Source organism: Eptatretus burgeri, chromosome 2, assembly GCF_056783735.1.
Source record: "Eptatretus burgeri isolate ZD-2024b chromosome 2, Ebu_testis_v1, whole genome shotgun sequence".
Classification (NCBI taxonomy): Eukaryota; Metazoa; Chordata; class Myxini; order Myxiniformes; family Myxinidae; genus Eptatretus; species Eptatretus burgeri.
This window is the reverse complement of record NC_140962.1, coordinates 72903390-72925862: the sequence shown is the minus strand read 5'-3', so window position 1 is coordinate 72925862 and position 22473 is coordinate 72903390. Positions and strand designations below refer to the sequence as shown.

At 44.2% G+C, this 22473-nt stretch overlaps 1 protein-coding gene across 2 annotated transcripts in view; it reads right to left on the bottom strand.

The window, feature by feature from the left end:
• UIMC1 (ubiquitin interaction motif containing 1) overlaps positions 1-22473 on the bottom strand; it is a 74572-nt gene that overhangs the window by 6062 nt on the left and 46037 nt on the right. For both annotated transcript variants that reach the window (XM_085869812.1, XM_085869813.1), the window contains 2 exons: positions 18164-18308; positions 17120-17228 (listed from right to left, as the gene is read on the bottom strand). In XM_085869812.1, the coding sequence (XP_085725938.1) occupies positions 17120-17228; positions 18164-18308 (254 nt within the window). The remainder of the gene's footprint in view (positions 1-17119; positions 17229-18163; positions 18309-22473) is intronic.

Here is a 22473-nt window from a genome sequence, read left to right as displayed (position 1 = left end):
ATTTTTTTTTATATATACATTTAAAAAAATGAATCGTTAATCAAAATATGCCTACTTTTCTGACAGTATTAAATCCTCCAATATTGAACACACACACACACACAAGTACTGTGCACACAACACGTTTATTTGACCTATACCATATCATATTGTTTTTTTTTTTCATTAATCTTTGAACCAATATACCCGGCTTTCGAACACAATATACATTTTTCCACACATAAACATCGTAATATTTGATACAAAATGATATAACAACAGATAGTCATTAAGCTTGTGTCATTGGACTAGTCATCGAGCTCGTCATCAGCGTGGGAGTTGCCGGTATTTGTTCGCTCATTGCAGCAGTCGTCACTCCCGTTGCAGCTGCAGAACATGGAGCAGGCGAGTTGGGCCACAACACATCCACATCTGGCTGTTGAGCATGGCGTGCTTGACGAACATCCACATTTGATGATTTGCAGAACTTCAACAGGAACAGGTGGCACCTTGTCTGTCACTGGAACCAACCCCTGACCAGATTCATCCTTCGACCAGCCATACCGAACAGGATCCAGACTGGGTGGGTCAGGGGACAAAGCAGACTTCCAGATGATCGTCTGGTAATGTGCCCGGTGTACATGCTGAAGGAATGACTCAGTTGTGGGAGGAAGCGTCTTCACTTTAAGTGCAGCTGTAATCTTCTTGTTTGACATCTTGGAGGACCATACATCATAACGAATAGCTGACATATTGCTTATCTGTTTGGATCCATAACAAGCACCAATGAACCTTGTGGCCTCGGAAACAACTTCATTCATCTCTGCTTCAGGATCTCCAACACTTGGTAACAGATGACCGAGTCGCATCTGTTTCAGCGCTGTTGCCTTACCTATGCCCCACATATATGAAAGTGTCACAGCCGGTCATCACATGTATTGCAAGGAGTTGCTCTGAATTTCCACCCTGTTGCTGTGATGTCACCTTGATGTCCAAAATTTGTCGACCAGCAATGTGACTCACCATCATTACTTCACATGTGAGTTTATGTTGATGATCGAAATGGACGAGCAACACAAAGATGTCAGTGTCATCATACACAACTGATATGCTTTTCATCCGAGTTGACACCAACTGTATCATCCGCTGAGCTATCACATCAGCTTCCTCATGTGTTGTTCTGAGCTCCTGTCTCGGCCTCTTAGTACCGCTGCTTACTTCTATGGGGATGGGTCTTTGGCAGTGATGTCGAGTTTCGGTGTGTTCCTTGGTGGTTCTGTGACCTTCTTCGACAAGTCTTCACACAAGATGTCAAAGAGCTGGACCTTGTTTGCTGTTACTGTTAGCGTCACTTTGTGGTGGCAGTGGTGTTTCTGGTGAAAGCTGGTGTCACCTACTTGCATCCTTGCAAGCACGGCTTAGCCTTGCCACGGTTTCGACATTTTCGTCATAGTACCGGTCAAAAATCAAATGGAGTTCAGTCATCAGCAGTCGGTTGATAATGTTCTTGGAGAAGTTGTTGGCAAAGTCTTGTACTGTTCCGCTGGCTGGCAACTGTTTTGTACTAGTACAACCAATAGTAATGCACAACCATCAATGATTGTTAACTGTGGACTACATACTAGTCTACTGGATTGTTCAACTTGTAGTTTTTTCTTGAGTGTGGATTTTGTTGTCATGATCCTCATGTCACCATTATCTTCAAACATGGAGGAAGGGACTGGTGACAGTTCGTACGACAGTACATCCTTCACGTCTATTTCCCTAGACTGTTGGAGGCACATCACCCTTGTGTATATGAGCTCAGTGTCATAGACAGGCAAACCATCCACTTTTATATGCTTCTTGCTCACAGCCCTTGTAACAACTTTGTTCAGAGTAACACTGTAGAACCCTTCTGGCCAAGTAGATTCAAATTCTTGCATCTGTTTGTTGCCAATGACAAGTGATTCTGCTACATTCACTTTATCGGAGGCGATCTGTCCTGTCACGATATTGACAAGACAATCAGGATGGCTTTCAGGTTTCAGTGGATCAATCGAAACGCTCAACTTGGTTTGATTTTACATCTGTCCTTGGCATCTTTGGCTATTCTGCCTGGATCCTCTTCTTTGTGGCTCGTCACAGCATCCTGACCTCCCTGTTCTGTCATCAGCGACAAGCCTTTCAGCAGTGTGCTGCAGATGTGCAGGCTCAGTGCCCATCTCGTCACAGTGGCTGGTTTCAGTGTGATCCCAATCAGTCCACCCGGGCCTTTACCATACCGCATAAAGGTGGTTTCGATGAACATGTCTGACCACATTCCATTCCACAGCCCACGGGAGTGACGCATGACATGTTGTCCCCGAAAGAAGTCCTCCAAGATGTCATCAGGAAGTCGCTCCATTGACCGCAGGTCGTAGAGCCCATACCTGGCATAGTTTGTATGTCCAGAAGCAAAGAAGTAGAGGATCATCTGTTGAACTGCCCACGTGTGAAAAGGCCAGTCCCCTTCACGTTCTGCCCGTAAGAAAATCATCATGATGAGCACCGGCTTGATAAGATTGTTGACCCAAAGTTTTGTTGTTGTGCTGAGTGCTGCTTGTGTGTTCAGTCGCTCCATTGGATCATCTTGACCCTCATCGTTTGACAATGTCTCTCGCAACAACTCTTCCACCACCATTCGCAATGCTCGGACATTTTGCGGGACCCTTTTTTTCTCTCGGTTAAACCGATATAATTTGCTATTCACAACAAAATGTGAAATAAAGTGCATTATTCTGCCCCTGGATGATTTTATCATAAATTTCTATGTAATATATGGTAACAGGCTGTAAATAGTCTAGCTAATTTGGACATAGGTACTACTAATTCATAAAAATATATTTTAGACGAGTCGACAAAATGTCGATAATCGCTCGAAAACGCTCCCTTTTTCAAATGGCAATAAAAAAAAAAATCCCCAAAGGTGCCAAAGTGGCACCCTCTTGTTTTGAGATCAATATACATACGAGTTACAGAAATTGCAATAAAACATTGTATATACTGCAAAACACGGTCAGTCAGGATTCCACTGGACTAAAACGCGTGAGGCCGCTCAAAGCAAGAATCTCCATATTCTATGAATCATTCCCAACATTATACAATTTTCAAACCCACGTTTATGGCCATGAAATAAATACTCTAAGTGTGTATTTAATGGCTGTATCTAGGACAGAGCTGAATCCCAACTAAAAAGGACCCTCGGGCCACAGAGAAGCTCAATCACTCGCTGTCTGCATGTCTGTGCGGCGTCACGTGACCAGCCAGCTCATCGTCGGATGAAATGCCCTCACAAAATCTTACAACGTCTGTTTTTCACCGGAATTCTTTCGGATACTTGTAGAGCACATCCCCAAACCATCCAAAATATACATTAATCTCAGACGCTATGAATAAGCAGTCCCTCAGGAGGACAGGTTACAAGGTGAAGCAGTGAAAGAAAAGCATGGTGTCCCTTCGAGTCTCATGGTTATTTGAATTCAATATATTTTCCACATGAAAAGTGTGTTTCTGAGAGGATTTGCACGAAAATTATCTTCATTAAACGTGCAGCTACACCAGAATGTCCCAAAAGTGAAAACAGAAATCAACGAGAGGGGGAGCACTCGGTAGAGTGCAAAAGCTCCGCCGCCAATACTGCTGGGTTACTTAAGTGAACCTGATATCCTATTCATTGTAGGCCAAAAGGGATCAGACTCTACTGAACCACGATTGAATAAACTAAACTAGATCGACGCGCATGTAGAAATGCCAAAAAATATATATATTGAAATTTTTTGAAAAAAAAAAAAGTTGCAAAATTTTTTTTTCCTCCAAAAATTTTTTTTTGGGGGGGGGGTTGGAAATCACTTAAAACATGTAGAAATGCAAAAAAAATTCAAATATTCTTCAAATAAAATCGAAATTTTTTTGAAAAAAAGTTGCAAAATTTTCTAAGTTTTTTTTTTGGGGACCAAGTCCAAAATCTAATGGCATGATCCTTGGACCATACCTAATCCCCCCCATCAAGTTTCGTCGAAATCCGTCCAGGAGTTTTTCCGTAATACTGTTCACAAACAAACAGACAGGGGTGAAAACAGTAACCTCCATCCATCTTCGATGGCAGAGGTTAACTCGAACTTAAGACGGCCTCGTTATGTGGCATGGAAACGGATGGAAGCCCATGGAAGCTACCCATCGCTGCAATGGATTCCACACAGACCGAGGATATAAGCATTCAATTCTCACAAAACTTGATGCAACCGAGTGTTAATCAACCTTAGCGACTATGAAAAGTGAAAACAGAATTTAGATTGAACTTAAAATAACCACACGAAGCCGTGTTGAAGTCAGCGGACCTCGTGTTGCCCAATAAACAGGGCCAGATGACAGAGGTAACGAGAATCTAGTTGGTCGAATTAAATCTTCTTAATAATCCTCATGAAACCCATTATGCATTATAGCCGTCCGATGCCTCCTTACAGGCCATTCGACCAATCGGTCATTTTGCAGTTGATGACCCTGTAACCTTGACCCCGAGGCGAAAATGGGCTCAGACGATCTATAGAGAACAACCAGTATTATCATCATGTCAAGTTAGAACTCAATCGGCCGAGACGTCTAGGAGGAGATAGAAAAATAAAAATTGTTGACAGACGGACAGAGACAGACAGATGGATCTGAGGACATCGAACGGTCATATTGTTGTGGGCCGGGGTTCAGCGGCGATAAACGACCACCAGGGGGAGCAGTCGAGCCGTCTCCCACCGAACACCCGGAATTTAGGTCGTGACTCCCGGACAACTCCGAAAGGTCACGGGTCATTTAAAGGACCGTGGCCGCCAATATTTCGACGGCGTGAGGTAGGGTCCACTTGTCTAATTCCAATTTACCTAAGTACTCACACCGTCGAGCTACCGGGGAAACCACACCCTCGGCTGACTCTGTCCGAACCGAGTCGCATGTACCGACTCGGGTCCGGCATACCGAGCGGGAGTTAACAGAGCCGCGCCGGTCCCAATGACAACTTACGGCACACGGCTTCTCAAATTCTCATTACGCACAGTGCTGGGTCAATGAAAGAAAGTGACAGACAACGAGCTGGTACATGGAACAATTGGGGGGTTATTTATCAGGGGGGCAGGGGAGCACAAAGAGCAGAGTTATCCGAATAAAATCAATGTACAATGAACAAAAGCACTTGACAATTTCTACTTACAGATGGGGCCCACGGACACACATACACACCCAAAAGAAATGGACCCCGTGTGGTCTTTAAGGCCCAGTCACACCTTGACGTTTTAGCCAGCTTATGCCGATTTTTTGAAAATTTGTCTAAAACGCTGGTACACATCGAATACGTTATGGGTAAGTTTTGATAACATTGAGAGCACGCTGAAAAACACTGCCATACGTCGTTGTACGCTGGCTTTAAACGTTGTACTTTTCGGTTGTCCTCAAATTTTCCATGCTTGAAATTTTAAGACTTATGTCAGCGTATGACTCACACGTCCGCATAACGCTGGCCATAAGTTGTAGGCACGTCACGCGATCGTTGACACACGTTACTTGTAAGTTACTCATAAGTCGAAACACGTCGAGGTAATGTTTAGTGTACCCGAAACTTATTTCTATCTTATTCTAAACTTATTTCTAGCCTATGAGTAACGTGTTGTACTCACGTTACGCGATCGGTGACACACATACTCACGTTACTTGTAAGGTGCTCATAAGTCGAAACACATCAAGGTAATGGTGGCGTCAGTGTTCCAGACTCCCTGGTTTTATTTTTTTATTATCTTGCCAAAACGAAGTTTTTGCAAGATATGTTCGTCAGCTTGTATGTTTTTATCTTGCCAAAACGAAGTTTTTGCAAGATATGTTAGTCAGCTTGTATGTTTTTTTTTTGTTTGTTTGTTTGTCTGTAATCATGTATAAAAAATTCTGCAGAGCACAGTTATCATTGGAAATTTTTGTAACTTCGCATATCAGAGGCCTATAGAGGTCCCTTTCAGTGCACAAAATTTTGAAGGTCAAGGTCAAAGGTCAAGGTCACTTTGTCGCAAATCAGGGGAGTCGATGAAACCCTTATTTTTTGAGTAATTTTGATCGGATAGTCTTCAAACTTCATGGGAATATAGTTCATGGTCTGGCGCTCAGCTGATTAATTTTTGGTGGCGATTGGCCTTGACCTTCATGGTTAGCGCCTGAGGTCAAACATATTTGACCCCAAGGTCAAATTTTCAAGTTTTAGGAACCATATCGTGTAGTACCTCAAATTGAACACCTCGATGAGTGCTTTCTAGATATGTCAAGCTTGAGACATTATGACGTTATTTGGTGACGTTATGAGGCAAACGCATATTTTTCATGGTTACTCTGTAGAACGATTCTCCTCGGAATCTCTCGTAGGCAGATATTCCTCAAGGAGTCGCTCCTGGTGGATAGCAGCTCTGTTCACCTCAGTGTGACCTGAAATAAATCACACGTGGTCACCTTTTGGCAAGATACGGGTCACCCTGCGGGTGACATTGGTTTATTTTTTTTTTATTCTTCCTTCCTTCGGTATGATGGTGATTTTGACACTTCGATTTCTAGTGCGGTTATAATATAATATAATTAATAGGCTTCCGCTCAACGATTTAAATCAGAACTGCACTGTACACTGAACACCGTCATACCAAAGAAAAAATAAAAATAAAAAACCGGAAGTCTGGAACACTGACGCTAACCATTACCTTGACGTGTTTGGACTTGTGAGTACCTTTCAAGTAACGTGTGTGGATGTGTGTCAACGATCGCACATCGTGCGCACAACTTATTCCCATCGCATGCGGAGCGTGTGTCATACGGCAAGTACGTCGTAAAATTTTCAACATGTTTAAAATTACAAGACGTACTCCATTTAATACGACGTATGATAGCATACTTTAGCGTTCTATTCACGCATACCAAACTTACCCATACCGTATTCGACGTGCGCCAGCGTTTTAGACGCATTTTTCAGAGGTCGGCATATGCTGGCAAGATCGCCAAGGTGCGACTGCGATGTTGACACTTCCATTTCTCCGGCGGTTATGATTTGAACCGTTGTGCGGCAGCCTTTTCATAACCTACGCCACGTCATCGTCGGCGATGCGTGCAGCGCGCTATGCCTAAGTTAGACTATCGTTGGGCATAGGTTGTGAAGGCCGACAACAGGCTCAGCATTCGTTGGTATAAGTTATCTATAACACAACGAAACGTTCTGTATCCGTTACGAATAATTTATGCATAAGACCAAGTCGTTATGAATACGTCCGAATCTTTAAAAAAAAACATCAAAAGTTCAACGTAAGCCAGCGTTTTACATACATTTTAATACGTTGCCATTGCTGGCTAAAACGTCAAGGTGTGACTGGGCCTTTAGTCGGTCCCTCAGTCCAGGAGGGATAGGGAGCTGGGGACCAGGGCCTTATCGGGTACCTCTCCGCCTCGTGCGGTCAAACCGTACTTCAACCACCACGGTGGGACTCGAACCCACGTTCCGAAATCCACAGGCCCACGACCCTGGATGCTCGGCCTCCACCACCACAATGAACCACCGTGAAGGACTGCAGACGAAAAGCCACCACGACCAAGACCAAGCTAATCGCCATGATGACTCCTGTACACTGGTCTTGACAACCACTCTCCTCTTCTTGCGAGCTCCGAAGGATTTCTTCCCCTCCTACTCGCCTCCTGATTGGACGAGGGATTGTCGGGCGATCAGTGGCCTCCCCTCATTGGTCGAGGCGCCTCGGCCCTGCTCGCTCTTCACCCATTGGCTGGAGGAAATGCTCCATGTCCTTCCTCGGAGCAGAGCCTCCATCTGAAGCGAATGGAGGCTCCGCCCACACCTTCAGCCAAAAACACGTGGGCAATGGAGTTGATGGTGCGGAGAGGTAAAGGGGGTTTGTTGTAAAAAAAAAAAAAACTAACTATAAAGAAACTTCGCAGCGCACACATGTAATTCCCGTTTGACATATGGGGTGGGGCCCTAACTATAAACACATACTTAGAGATAACTGAGCTACGGGGACTGTTTTATGTCTGTGTGCAAAAGGCTTCAAGATTCGTAACAATATTAGGTCAGCGAGCTGACATAAAAACCTATTGTGCAACATTTTAAAAAAGCATCAGAGGCTGTTCAAGTTCTTGCATCAGTGTCACCTAATTGTCTGGGATGAATGCACAGTCACACAAACTGGCCTTCCAAGTGCGAAATCCAAGCCTCCAGGACATTCGAGAAAACATGTTCATGGGTGGTGTGACTTCAACCAGATGGCAGACACGACCAGTAATTTCCTCTGGCACTCCAGCAGATGAGCTGAATTCACGCTGAGCTGAGCTGAATTTGTATACGCTAAGAGCACGCTGGCATACGTCGTAGTACGCCGAGCTCGTCGACAAATTTTTTGCATGCACAAAATTTGTCGACGTATGCCAGCATATGACTCACACGTTCCGCATACTCTGGCCATAAGATGTAGGCACGTTATGCGATCGTTGACACACGTTACTTGTAAGTTACTCATAAGTTGAAATACGTCGAAGTAATGTTTAGCGTACCTGAAACTTATTTCTAACCTATGAGTAGCGTGCTTTGAACCTATGTGCAACGTATCTCCAATGCATATTGACGTATGTAGACGTATTTGACGTCTTCCGGACGACCACAGAACTTACTGAACGTGTTTCTAACTTACAGCTACCATATAATGGCGCATTGGCAGCGTTGAGGGGAATTGGTATATTAAAATGGGGTTCACACGAGGAACCCATCAGTGTTCCAGACGTCCATGTCATCCGAGAGATGGAGGATCCGGCAAGGCTGAGACGAGATTACCTACTAGCTGTCCTCCCACATCAACATGACCTCATTGATTTGACACTGTACCAGTTGCGTGCCAATAGAGCCAGGAGAAGAAGAGGTGAACGGAGGAGAAGGAACTGGGTGACCTCTCCGTCAGAGGGTGAGCATGATGGAGAGGGTGTGGGTGATGATGGATCCTCCTTGCGTCCACGTCCACGGCCACGGCCAGGAGACTTCTTGGCAGCATTCTTCGAAGTTTTCTTCGGCATGACGGTGATGTTGACACTTCGATGTCTAGTGCGGTTATTTGAATCGTCGAGCGGCAGCCTTTTAATAGGTTACGCCACGTGATCGTCGGCGATACGCTGCCGCGCTATGCATAAGTTAGACTATCGTTGGGCATAAGTTGTGAACACCGACAACACGCTAAGCATTCATTGGTATAAGTTATCGAAACGTTCTGTGCACGTTACTAACACGTTATGCATACATCCAACTCGTTATGAATACACTATTATATGCCCAAAACTGAAAAAAAAACATCAATAGTTCAGCGTACGCCAGCGTTTCCGATAAATTTTGATACGTTGCCATACGCTGGCTAAATTGTCTAGGTGTGACAGGGGCTTTAGCAATAAACAGGTAACGTTTATCAAAGGGCAGTTTTTTTTTTTTTTTAAAGACAGCAAAATGCAATGTTTTGCATTTTGCTGTCTTTAAAAAAAAAAAAAAACTGCCCTTTGATAAACGTTACCTGTTTATTAACTTATTATTAACCTGTTTATTAGCCATCTCAACTCAGAATTTCACATGAGAAGTTCCTTACTGTGACACAAGAGTGAGCTGCGCCTCAACACGTCCAAAACCTTTTCCATAAAACATGAATACACAATCCTTTATGTAGATGTTTAACATAAGAGGCAGTCTACGGTCTATGTATTATGGAGGTTGAGTCGTGGGGAAGGAAGGGGGAGGGAGAGGAAAGAGGAAAGTTGAGAAAAACAAGCAGAGGTGATAGCGGAGAAAAAGGAAGTTATGAACATTTGGAGAAAAGAGAAGAGTAAAGGAAAAAAGATTAGGGAGATGTAAGGTTGGGGAGGGGACAGAAGTTCATTGTATGGAATATACAATGCAAGTTGGAGAGGAATGTCAAAAACCACCATTTGTGCATACGGTGTGTGTGTGTGTGTGTGTGTGTGTGTGTGTGTGTGTGTGTGTGTGTGTGTGTGTGTGTGTGTGTGTGTGTGTGTGTGTGTGTGTGTGTGTGTGTGTGTGTGTGTGTGTGTGTGTGTGTGTGTGTGTGTGTGTGTGTGTGTGTGTGTATATATATATATATATATATATATATATATATATACATATACATATACATATACATATACATATATATATATATATATACATATATATATAAATATATATTTTGTAAAGGATTCAGTGGTGGCGGGGAATTCAAATGCCACCCAAGTCGGCTCCAATCCGTAGCCAGTTTTGGGTTTTCGTAAACTTCTCTCGACAGCCAAATGTTGAATATTCGGCGTCACTTAACCACTGCCGTCTCCGGGGTTATAACGCCGGCTGGTTCGGCACAGGCCTCGGGTCACGCGCCTCGAATCGCGATACCAACGTACACCTGGACCTTACTAGTTGGGGGAATAGACCCCAGTTACAGACTGGTTTTGTCAGAGACCGAACTAATTCTGCCAGTTTGTAACCAATTTGGTTTTTATATCCAAATCGAGAGGATCGTTCCTCGGCGCGGCACAAATTAATTCAAAGTGGAAACTTCATGTGAATCAGCCAGATTTATTGGGGACACACCGGAGAACACGACACAAGCAAAGCATTCACGATAATGTTATAATCAATCTATAACCCGTTCTTAACTAGGGAGCTACGGATTACGCGTTTCGAATGGACCCTAACGAGATAAACCTTAGACAACATGCAGACAAGACAGAGTACTTGGTGATGCTTCCTGGACGAGAGAAAAAGTGTCAAAGGCCCGAATGCGGCTCGTGACAAGCCGATGTCCACGGATTCGAGCACCCAAGCTCAAACATGCCACGTGGCAAAATGGCGGCGGCGTCCATTTGTCGCAGCCCTCACACATGCAGCCTCGGCGCATTCAGACCCGCGAGGTCGACTGCACCAGAGCGAAAGATCCACGGTGGTATGCTCCAGCTGGCTTTTCACAAGGTCCAGCATACAAGTCCAGGCCTGGCCTGCTCACCAGACAAGGCCAAATCAGGGTGTTGGGCTCCGCAGGCGGATCAACAAACGTGTCGAGGACCTCCTCATAAAAGTCGATTGCCGACTCCACAGCAGCCAGTCCCTCTCGACGCCGATTGCAGCCTCCCACTAGTAGTTTCTATACAGCAGAAATTCTCACTCGACACTCAGGCTCAGTTACTCCCTCGGCAGATGGCAGACTCGACCATCAGGTTCAGTTACTCCCTCGGCAGATCCACCACTGCCTTTCCGGCGCTCGCTCACCTCCCAGCCGACTGGCTCCTCCCTTCAGTTTCACTTCCTTCTCTGGGCCACTCCCCCTCAGAGCGCTGGGCAAGGACTATTGTCCGGAGTGAGGAAGGAAGAAGAAGAACCTCTCTGTCCACCACCAATGTACGAACAATGAACACCCTCCTACACCTCCTGACACACATGCAACGCCATTTACCGAACAACCTGGCTAAACATGCATTTAATGGGGGATCTGGGCTAATCCTATACTTAATAACACAATCAGGGCCATTTCCGCAACGATATATACATATACAGTGGTGCCCCCAGAATCCGAATTTAATTTGTTCCAAGAGGCTGTTCGGGTTCCAAAACTATTTTCCCAATAAGAAATAACGGAAAGTGAATTAATGCGTTCCTGGACCCCAAGAAAACCCACTTTCAAGACATTTTCAACTGAAATTACCCATGTTTAAGGTAAAATAAGATGAGTAAATGACCTTTACTGGGTCATGAATCTCCTTCCAAACCTGAGGGATGAGCAGGAGCGTTGTCGCTTCTTCTATCAGGTCTGGATGCAGCTCCGGCCTATCAGTGGCCATTGGGATCGAAAACGTAAACTGTTCAGCCTGGTGGAGGTATGCAATTAACCATGAAGCACCAAATGGTGTTTTATATCCCAGTACACTCTGTGGAGACACAAACGTGCCGTTCTCACTGCACAGTTCCACAGGAGAGAATCAAGAGGTGAAGCGATTGGGTGACGCAGCATGACGTCACCACCATGCTCACGAAAAAAAACGTTGAGTTCGTTAAAGCCGATTCATCAGAGGGTTCATTGAATGAGTTCGCTTCACGACGGGTTTTCGCGCTTTTATTGCTTCTTTATTTTCAGAATCCTACACACTGTCGATTTCGGCAGCTCGAACATGGCAGCAAGATCAGACACACACGTACCGCTCTCATGCTTAGCGATAAGTTTTCTTCAACTCAATTGTCGTTCTCACGGACTTCCTCTTATTCCTCTTTGCTTCACTGCTCTTCTTGGTTGCCATGGTGAATGCACAAGGGTGATAATTGAAAAAACAAAAATGCACAAATCAAGGTGAAAACACGAGGTAAAGTAGCGATCGACAAATGAGAGATGCTTTCACGAGTACTTCCACCGACGAACTGAATGAACAAAGCGCGAAGATGTGGGTCGAACAGGTGGGGGAGACGTGTGAACAAACATGAACGCCATGTTGTGTTCGGTTTTCGAAAATGTGTTCGGTTTTTAGGGCAAAATTTTCTTGAAAAAATTGTTCGGATTCCAATTTGTTCAAACAATGGGGCGTTCGGATTCTGGGGGCACCACGGTATGTACATATGTTGTTCGACTTTCGGCTGCTCCCGTTAGGGGTCGCCACAGCGGATCATCCGTTATGATCCGCATACTGATTTGGCATAGGTTTACGCCGGATGCCCTTCCTGACGCAACCCTGGTCGCCTCTTACTACACAGGGATAAAGATTGGGTTTCGCCATGATTCTGGGCTGCCCTACACCCTCTCATAGCGCGGCCCAGCGCAGAGCTCCCATTCTCAAGCGATCCTCCAACCCAAGCCTCCAAGTAGCCGGATTACAAGCGCACGCCACTACATATATACATATATATGAAGTGGACAGGGAAGAAAAAAATTAAAAGGAAACGACAACAGAATATCACTTAGGGTGTTGGGCCACTACGAGCAGAGGATGGTATGAATACAATGTGGCATGGAGTAGGCAAGGATCTGGAAGTGTTCAGCAGAAATGTGGCACCATTCTTCTTGAAGGAAGTCCTCCAATTCACGACAGTTTGATGGAGGTGGAAACCTTCGGTGCCTCTCCAGACTGTCCCACAAATCCTCTTTGTGATTGAGGTCCGGCAATTGGGATGGCCATGGAAGATGGACAACTTCATCATCATGCCACTCAAACCACACAGTGACAACACTTGCCCTGTGGACTGGAGCATTGTCATCCTGAAAAACACACCTCCCAGCAGGGAAGAAATTTGACATCGTGGGATGCAGATGATCGCTCAGGATGGTAATGAAGCACGCTTCATAGACCCTGCTTTCTCATGGAATGAGTGTTCCCAGGTCAGGTCACGTCAGGTCAGGTATGGGAGCATGCCCCGGAGCAACATGACGCTGCATCCACTTTTCACCAGGCCTCCGTCTGGCCATCCCCCTGACAGAGGCCTGGCCCATCCCCATCTCCTTGACATGTTGATCAACATGCTGCAACCACGAGGCATGTGGTCGGCCCATTGGCCTCCTCCACTTAAGAGGCTCCCAAGCTGAGAATCTAGTGAGCAGGATCAGCATCAGGAAAATGAGCCACATGTCCACACAACTGCAGCTGATGCTCACGGATGATGCAGGCAATAAATCTCATTTGAGTCTCTCTCAGCAACCACTCATTGGACACAAAGTCCAACTCACGATAGCCAAGGATTCTGTGAAGAGACCTGGTACCAAAGGAATTAGGTCTCCGTCTCAGATCCCTGATCAGAGTCGGTCTCACATCCGTAGAGCAATACTGGAAGCACAAAGGATCTGAAGACTCGGACTTTTGTCCTCCTGCACCCGATGATCCAAGGAATTCAAGACTCCCTAGGTCCGACCCAAACGTCCATTGACCTCAGGCTCACGACCAGGAGAGGCATGAATATCACTGCCAAGGTAAGCCTGGATCTTAGTTTTGACCCAGGAAACCTGTAATCCCAGTGGCTCAGACTCCTCATTCAGCACCTCGAGGTCCCCAAAAGGATATCCAGAGTCTCCGCAAAAATGACTGCATAATCTGTGAAATCAAGGTCAGAGATCTTGACATTTCCAATTGCTGCACCGCAGCTTGATCTCTCTGACATCCTCCCCAGAATCCAGTCCGTACAAGCGCTGAAAAGTGTGGGGGCCAGCACACAACCCTGACGAACTCCAGTAACAACGGGAAATAAGTCGGAGATGGAATCACCACATCTCACAGCACTCTAAATACTAGAGTATAGTTCAGACATCAGATTGATCAGTTTTGGTGGCACCCCACGAAGACCAATAATTATCCTCCAGAGGGCATCCCGATTCATTGAATCAAACGCTTTGCAGATATCAACATAAGCTGCAAGCAGTACCTGCCGAAACTCTCGTCTGCGTTCGGTGAGGACCCGAAGAGCAAGGATACGGTCAATCGTTGTCCTCTTTGGTGTAAAGCACGACTGCTCTGGATGCTAGTGCTCAAGCATATGGTGGCGAACCCTATCAATAATTATCTGAGCAAAGACCTTGCCCTGCACTGAGAGCAGCATCACCCCTCGGTAGTTGTTGCATTCATAGCGATCATCCTTCCCTTTCCAGAGAGAGACAACAAGGCCCCACTTCCAGTCAGTTGGGATGATGCCTGTGTTCCAGGCAGGGTACAGAACTGCATGCAATGACACTAGTACAGCATTTGCACCAGCCTGGAGAAGTTTAGCATGAATACCACAGATACCTGGAGCTTTACCCCACTTCAACCGGTTCACAGTCGCCTGTGTTTCCACAAACGAAGGTGGATAACAGTTGATTGGAGGGCCAGCAATAGGAATAGTAACACCCTGACATCCAACTCAACAGCTCGTGGATGAGCCTGGTACAGCCGCTCAAAGTAACCGGTCCAGTGGGCCCTCGCGTCAGACTCCTCTGTCAAGAACCCAACACCCTCCGCTCTCACTGCAGTACATCGAGGGATGGGCTTGGAGGAACGCAATGCGTGAATTCCCCTGCAAGCAAGGATGAGAATCACTTACCCAGGCCGTGCCAGGAAAACTCACCCCACACCATTATGGAATTGCCAAAATATTTTGCCATTGGAACCAGGCACTCCCTGGACTGTTGCCACACGAGCACACATCCATTCATCGAGAACATGGTGAAGGATGAATCATCAGACCATATCACATTCCTCAACTGCTCAGCAATCCATTGCCTATGCTCCTTGCACCACTGGACCCACAAACAGGCATTGCCAAGTGTTACGAGCGGCTTGTGCATAGCAACCCGGCTATGGTATGATGGTGTCCCACCCTGTGAAGTTCCCTTCTGATGGTTTTTAACAATTCTGAGTGCTTATGATCCACATTGAACTCCACACATAGTTTGTCCACTATTGTTCTCCTGTTTCACCTTGCAGTCTGGACTAATGCCCGTGCATCACGCTCGTTGAGTATGAGCTTCTACCCACTGCTGCCTTTTGATGACGCCTTTCCTTCTTTTCCCAGACTAACATCCCATTGGTGACAGTTCCTCGTGACATGTTAGCAATTTCCGCAGTCTTTGTCACTGAAGCGCCTGCCAAACATGCAACAACAATTATACCCCAATCAAAGTCACTGAGGTCTCCTCTTGCGGCCATGCTGGTTGAAAATACCAGACTTGAGCCGCAGACCACACATATATATATATACACACTGTATGCACACACGTACACATGCACACACTGCCAAGAAGAGATTGGCATATTTCACGAGCCGGTAACATACATATGGCGCCCCATACTTTGCACATCCGTTGTACAGCCCGTGTACCCTGACATTTCCATTTTTTTGTCCAATGTCTGTGGATGGCCCCAAAGTTAGTTAATTAGCACAACTCTGGTATGAAAAAGGTGATTTGAAACTTAACCAAAACAAATAAAGTGTTCATGGCATAAAATAATGACAGCAAAATTACAGTCAAGGAAAGATGACAAACAATTTTACACACCGCCATTAAAAAGTACAAAAAAACATGGGGCGCATAATGTGATGCCAAAGTCCATGCACATGGTAGAAATGACTAATGTTTGTTTTGACTGTAGGAAGGGGTTCAGGAGGAAGGGGAGGGGGGGGACCATCATGCTTTCTTTGTTTTGCAAATACCAAATAGCCAATATCCTCTGCAGTGGGATAATTATTAAGACGAGCAGAGTACCCGCCCAACAGGTGATCTTGTTCCGAGCATACAACACGTTGTTGTGACCCATACCTTTATTTGAGCGGAATACATATACCAATAATTATTAAGACGAGCAGAGTACCCACCCAACAGGTGATCTTGTTCCGAGCATACAACACGTTGTTGTGACCCATACCTTTATTTGAGCGGAATACATATACCAATAATTATTAAGACGAGCAGAGTACCCACCCAACAGGTGATCTTGTTCCGAGCATACAACACGTTGTTGTGACCCATACCTTTATTTGAGCGGAATACATATACCAATAATTATTAAGACGAGCAGAGTACCCACCCAACAGGTGATCTTGTTCCGAGCATACAACACGTTCTTCAGACCCATACCTTTATTTGAGCGGAATACATATACCAAAAATATACAAAAAAATACAGCGGTATATAAGCCACTGACAGCTCTGCATCCGCAAAAAAAAAAAAAAAAGAATTACCCGGGTTACGTGTCTGATGCAAAAATATACCTACTGCTTACAATTCAAAACACCTCTCTACTGGAAAAATATGGGTACAGGGATGTACTGTAAATGGTGGAGACCCATAATACCCTCCCCCCACCTGGAGTAGCACTACACGATACACATTTACATAGAGAATTTGCATCCCTCTCCCAAAGACCACCGGCAAACATAAAAACACCCCTATAAATTAATTAGGGTCATGCTGATCCAATGGAGCAAGTCTGGATGTAATTGGCCAAGAACGAGAGGAATTGCATGACAAACAAACCCACAAGCACACAAACACCGGTCCGTGAATTACAGCAAGGATAAGGTGCAATATGATGAAATACGACGGTGCAGTGCAGCATTATCAGTATCAAATACCCAAGTGCTGTTTGTTGCAATGTCCTTTCTTGCTCATTTCCTGTCTCTTTTCAATCTCCGTCAATTGCCCGAGCAACCTCGAAGAGTGTCTTTCTGTGTCGACATCATGCTGTGCAGAGGGGGGTTTGAGGGGGAGACACGAGCAATGAGCTGAGAAAGTGAAAGATGGTACAACATGCCAATATCAAAATACCAAATGCACAAGTAGAAGCATTTTTGGTCCATTCCTGTGCTGTCGCCACATCCTAGTATTCCTGCCTACGACAGGTAATGACAATGTTATATCTAACACCAAGTCGATGATTTGACCAGGGTATCAGCATACAATGGCCGACCTGATAAAATGCTCTGCAATCCTTAATGTCGACAACTGAAATGAAGATAAGATGTGACAACCAAATTTTGAATCCCACAATGCAGAGCCCATTTTTTTTGGCATTGAAACAAAAATTGAAGCAAACCCAACCCAATCCAGTTGTTGTTGCACAGTATGCCAACAGGAAGACGGGACGATTAACCGAGTCTCCTCAGAGGGACAGCACACTTGTTGATGGAACGTCATATGACTGTAAAACACGAGGATGACAGTTTATAGTTGGGCCAGGAATAGAACCACGATTACGCAGCTGAAAGGAGAGTTTGTGACCTCTGAACTATATTGCCAACCCATATCTATCTATATACAATGACGAGAATAAAGAACCTAATAATAATAATATAAACCGAGCTATCCTGCTGCCCTATTTGTACACAAGTGCAGTCTGGAATTGTCCAAAACAATAACTTGTGTGCTCGATCATACCTCAATGGCTAAAGGTGTGTTGACATAGTGTGGCCAACTTCATGCAATAATGTACTGCATTGGTAGACTATAAATGGCAGTAACTGATAGTACAGTGTAGTGGAATGAATAGCATCGAGTGGTAAAAAGACCTCACAGGAAGAACACAAAGCAAGCAGTTATACGAGATAATGATGCACAATATGAACCCATGGTGGTGGTTAATAACTGTCAGTAACATCACTGGCTTTACCAATACATACCATCCTTTTCCTAGTTATCCGTGTGGTGACAGGAGAAGTGTCCATTGATTTGACTTGCAGGCAGAGGTTTACATGTGCATGATAGGCCGATTGACCCACCAAGCAGCCACAGATGTAACACCTTTCGTTCCTCTGCCCCGCCATTCTGCGCACACAAACCAGCAATCGTTAATTACTGGTACGTTACTTTATTTAACATACGAGCAGGAGCGACTTGGTTTGCAGATTCTCCTTGTGAGCAGCCTTCTACCAACGATTTATCTGTTCAAAGCAATGATTACATTATTGGCACACGTAGTGGGTTTTTTCCATTGCAATTGAGACCTTTACGTCAAGTCGTACATTGTGTGGGAGATAAGGTGGTACAGGAAACTTCATGAGCATGCCTCTTTTGTTGTATTCTAAACCAGAAGATATACCCATCAAGGACGGGTGATGGGATAGAATGGCATTTCATAGGACGGGAAGGCGATAGAACACCAAGAACAAGAACAATCCGATGACGGTTGGAAGTGAAGCACTGCCCACCCTGAATACTGGGACATCATCCAGCATGGCAAACGTTTTCACAAAAGTCCACTTTCGACTGGGCTGAACAGAGTAAAAGAAGTTGGAAGTAAATTTAGATTCTGTAAGCAGGATTTAGATCCAACGGCTTGATTTCCGATCATCAATTTGGTTTCAGACCAGGTCACTCTACCCTGGATATGCTGCTTCTGCTCTCGTAACAATGGATGGAGGTCCTTAATGCCAGACATGAAATCCGAGCCGTATCCCTGGACATATCATGTGCTTTTGACAGGGTGTGGCACCCTGCCCTGCTCACCAAACTCTTCCTATATGGTATCCAATATGGTTGTGTGTTAGCTCTCACATGAGCCTCGACAAGGTATACAAAAAATATATATATTGTAAGATGGCTAATCACGCCCACAAAGTTTGGTGACAATGCGCAAAGAGGTGAGCTAGAGGAGATAGCAAGCGTGACAGATGCAGGGATGGACACTAAAGTGAATACAGTATTTTATTTAACAAAAATGCTGCTCATCGATAAATTTTGTTTCTGTCTGTGAAGTGTTATCGTCATGGTGGTGGTTGTGGTTAAGTGGTTAGAGAAAAATGTGGCAAATAGAAGGAAAGAAAAGAAAAGATACAAAGGACGAATACATATTGCAGATGGCTTGTAGCACGGTAATGTGTACACTGTGGTCCTAAATGAGGAGAAAGCTTAGAAATTGAACCCAGTTTTGATAAGATAAACAATCTTAATGCTATACAATGCCCAAGTGTCTGTGCTTTCAGAAAATGTATACTTTCCGATGGGTCCTATGGATATAGTTGCTTACATATATATATATATATATTAATACTAAAGCATGTTTTTTATCCAAACACAGGCTATTTTTTTCCATTTTTATAGCTCATTTTTTTGAAATGGGTTACATGTATGATTGTATAATAATGTTGTTCAAAATGGTTGAAAATGCATTTTTTGTTTGATATATATCATTATACATAGGAATAGAACAATTCCTCGAAACAGTACATTTCTTATGACCTTCTGCATATCTTGGCACCTTCAAATGTGTAAAATCTCAGATTTTACAAAATTTCCCCCAGTCATAGTGAAGCTTTCAAAATCTTATTCCAGAAATTTGAAATGCATCTGATAGAACATCTTAAATAGCAATTTACTTCTGCATAAAGTGATGATTTAAAATGGCAAGTTTCAACATGGATCATTACTACATACCAGTTTTTCGGTTCACTTCCATGATTGGGTCAAAAAAAATGTTAGGAAGTACGTAACAAATTGCATTTACCAAGCTGCTACAAAATTACTGGGAGCTATAAGCTTGATTTTATAACCACATAATAAGTTTACCAAGATGGCCCTATGATATAAAAATCAATACCAAAGGCCAGTTCGTGTCCAGTAGACAGAACATCAAAGGTCATTAGGAAGTACGTAACGTTTTAAAGAAATCTGCACTTTTAATCCCAAGATGTTAGTTTGGTTCATCACAGCATGTATTACTATGGTTACGTTGATGTGCATATATATTTATGACCTGAATGAACTGATCAATTTGTTAATTTCATATGACCTTGATCTCTTTGATATGACTTTCATTTTTTGGTCCCCCCGTGTCCGAAATGTGTACATAATACCTTGCTACAAGCGAGATGCAAAAATGATCTTGGAAGAATCTGAAAATGCAAAGCCCACATGCTTTGTATTCGGACTTCTTCTTCCAGATGCTAAAAGGTACCTTTGACCTTTTGACCAAATTATTAATTTGTCTTCTCCATATCCTCATAATAAAGCTCTGTTGAAAATTTGATGACAAAAGCTCAAAGGACGGTAAAAAGTTATAGCTTACAAAAGCTCAAATGATAAATGCAACTTTCAGGTAATTGGATGAAAATTGACAATTTTATATGATGCTGACCTTTGAGCAAATTATTAATTTGTCTTCTCCATATTCACATAATAAAGCTCTGCAGAACATATCATGACAAAAGCTCAAATGGCAAAAAAGTTAACGCGCACGCACACACACACAAAACCCCATCTCCCATGCTTACGAGTATGGCACTTTGTGGAGCGCATACCTCTGCCAGGCTGAACAGGTTGCGCTTCGTATCCCACTGATAGGCTGCATCTGGAACCAGATCTCAACCAAAATCTAATCGGCTTGTTCTTTTTACCTAACCAACTCATCCAGCTAGTTTTGTCATAATCCGTCCACAACTTTTTGAAATATCATGATATTTATTGTTTTTTTGACCCCATCTCTCAGACCTTGGTCACGTTTGCCAAGGCGGCCGTGGGGTCTCCAAAATCTGCGGCCACTAGCAATTCTACGGCGGCCGCAGTATTTCCACGGTCACACAATGTAGCAGTCACATGTTTTTATTTTTCGGGGAGCCGCACGGCGTGTTTATAAATTGTGGAGACCGAAAACGTGGGGGTGCCGTACAGTCTTTGATTTGATGTCGCACGGTGACCTTAGGGCGTCGCTGCAGCGGCAATATAATTTTCAAGGAGACCTCAAGGTGCCCGCAAGGTGACCACAGGGGGGCCTAAGGCGAACGTGCGGCCAGACGGATGGTAACGAGTGGGTATATATACCAGTCCTTTTTTTTACTGAATTAAAAATATACCAGTATATATATATATATATATATATATATATATATATATATATATATATATATATATATATATATATATATATATATATATATATATATATATATATATATATATATATATATACACTGAACAAAAGTATAAATGCACCAAGCGATTGTTACTATTTTACCTCGAACTCATTAATACTAAATCTTCACAACAATTTGGTTATAGAATCCATGACAATTGAGCATTAAATTTCAAAGAGTTCCTTGAGAATTCTGGCGACAGTTATTGCGCTACAACAGCCGACACAACCGAGGTGTCACTGTCAGAGTTCACACAGTCAGTAGCGGGTGTTGGCCTCCCTCAAGCTTGGCCTCCCTCAAGCGGTTACGCACCGTCTGGGCTGAAATGCGCCTGTTATGCAGCCCGACAGTCTCATCGGCAGTCCTCGTGGCCGGTCGGAGTCGATCCCGGAGATGTTGCAGCCTCATGTGACGATCCTGACCGGCGATGGTCACACGTGGTCGCCGGGCATGTGGGAGGTTCACGGTGCTTCCAGTCTCTCTGAGGCGCGTTCTCAGGCGGCTAATGGTGGAGTGGTGGACATTGAAGTGTGCTGCAACGGCCCGTACTGACGTCCCAGCATTCAGCATGCCAATGGCGCGCTCCCTCAAGATTTGTGACATCTGTGGCATGTTGACATTTGGCACCAGTCCACATTTTGGGGAGGCCTTTTATAGGGCAAGCTATAGGGAGTGTTTGTGTCCTGGTCACGCTCACTGACCATCACTCTGTCAAGCCCCATGGTGCTCATGGGGAGGATTACTCAACGTGTGAGTCCACACACTCAGAGTGGTCAATTTCAATGGGAACATCTGTCTTGAGCAAAACAAAGGAACCATTGCTCAAACATATCATCGGTTTGACCATTTTCCCATAATGGCAATCTTGACTTAGATATTTAGGTTGGTGCGTTTATATTTTTGTTCAGTATATATATATATATATATATATACACATATACACATATATATATATATATATATATATATATATACATATATATATATATATATATATATATATATATATATATATATATATATTGTTGCGGATTCGCGCCCGCCGGCGTGCTGACGGCCACGTAACTCGAATCGCGGCACGT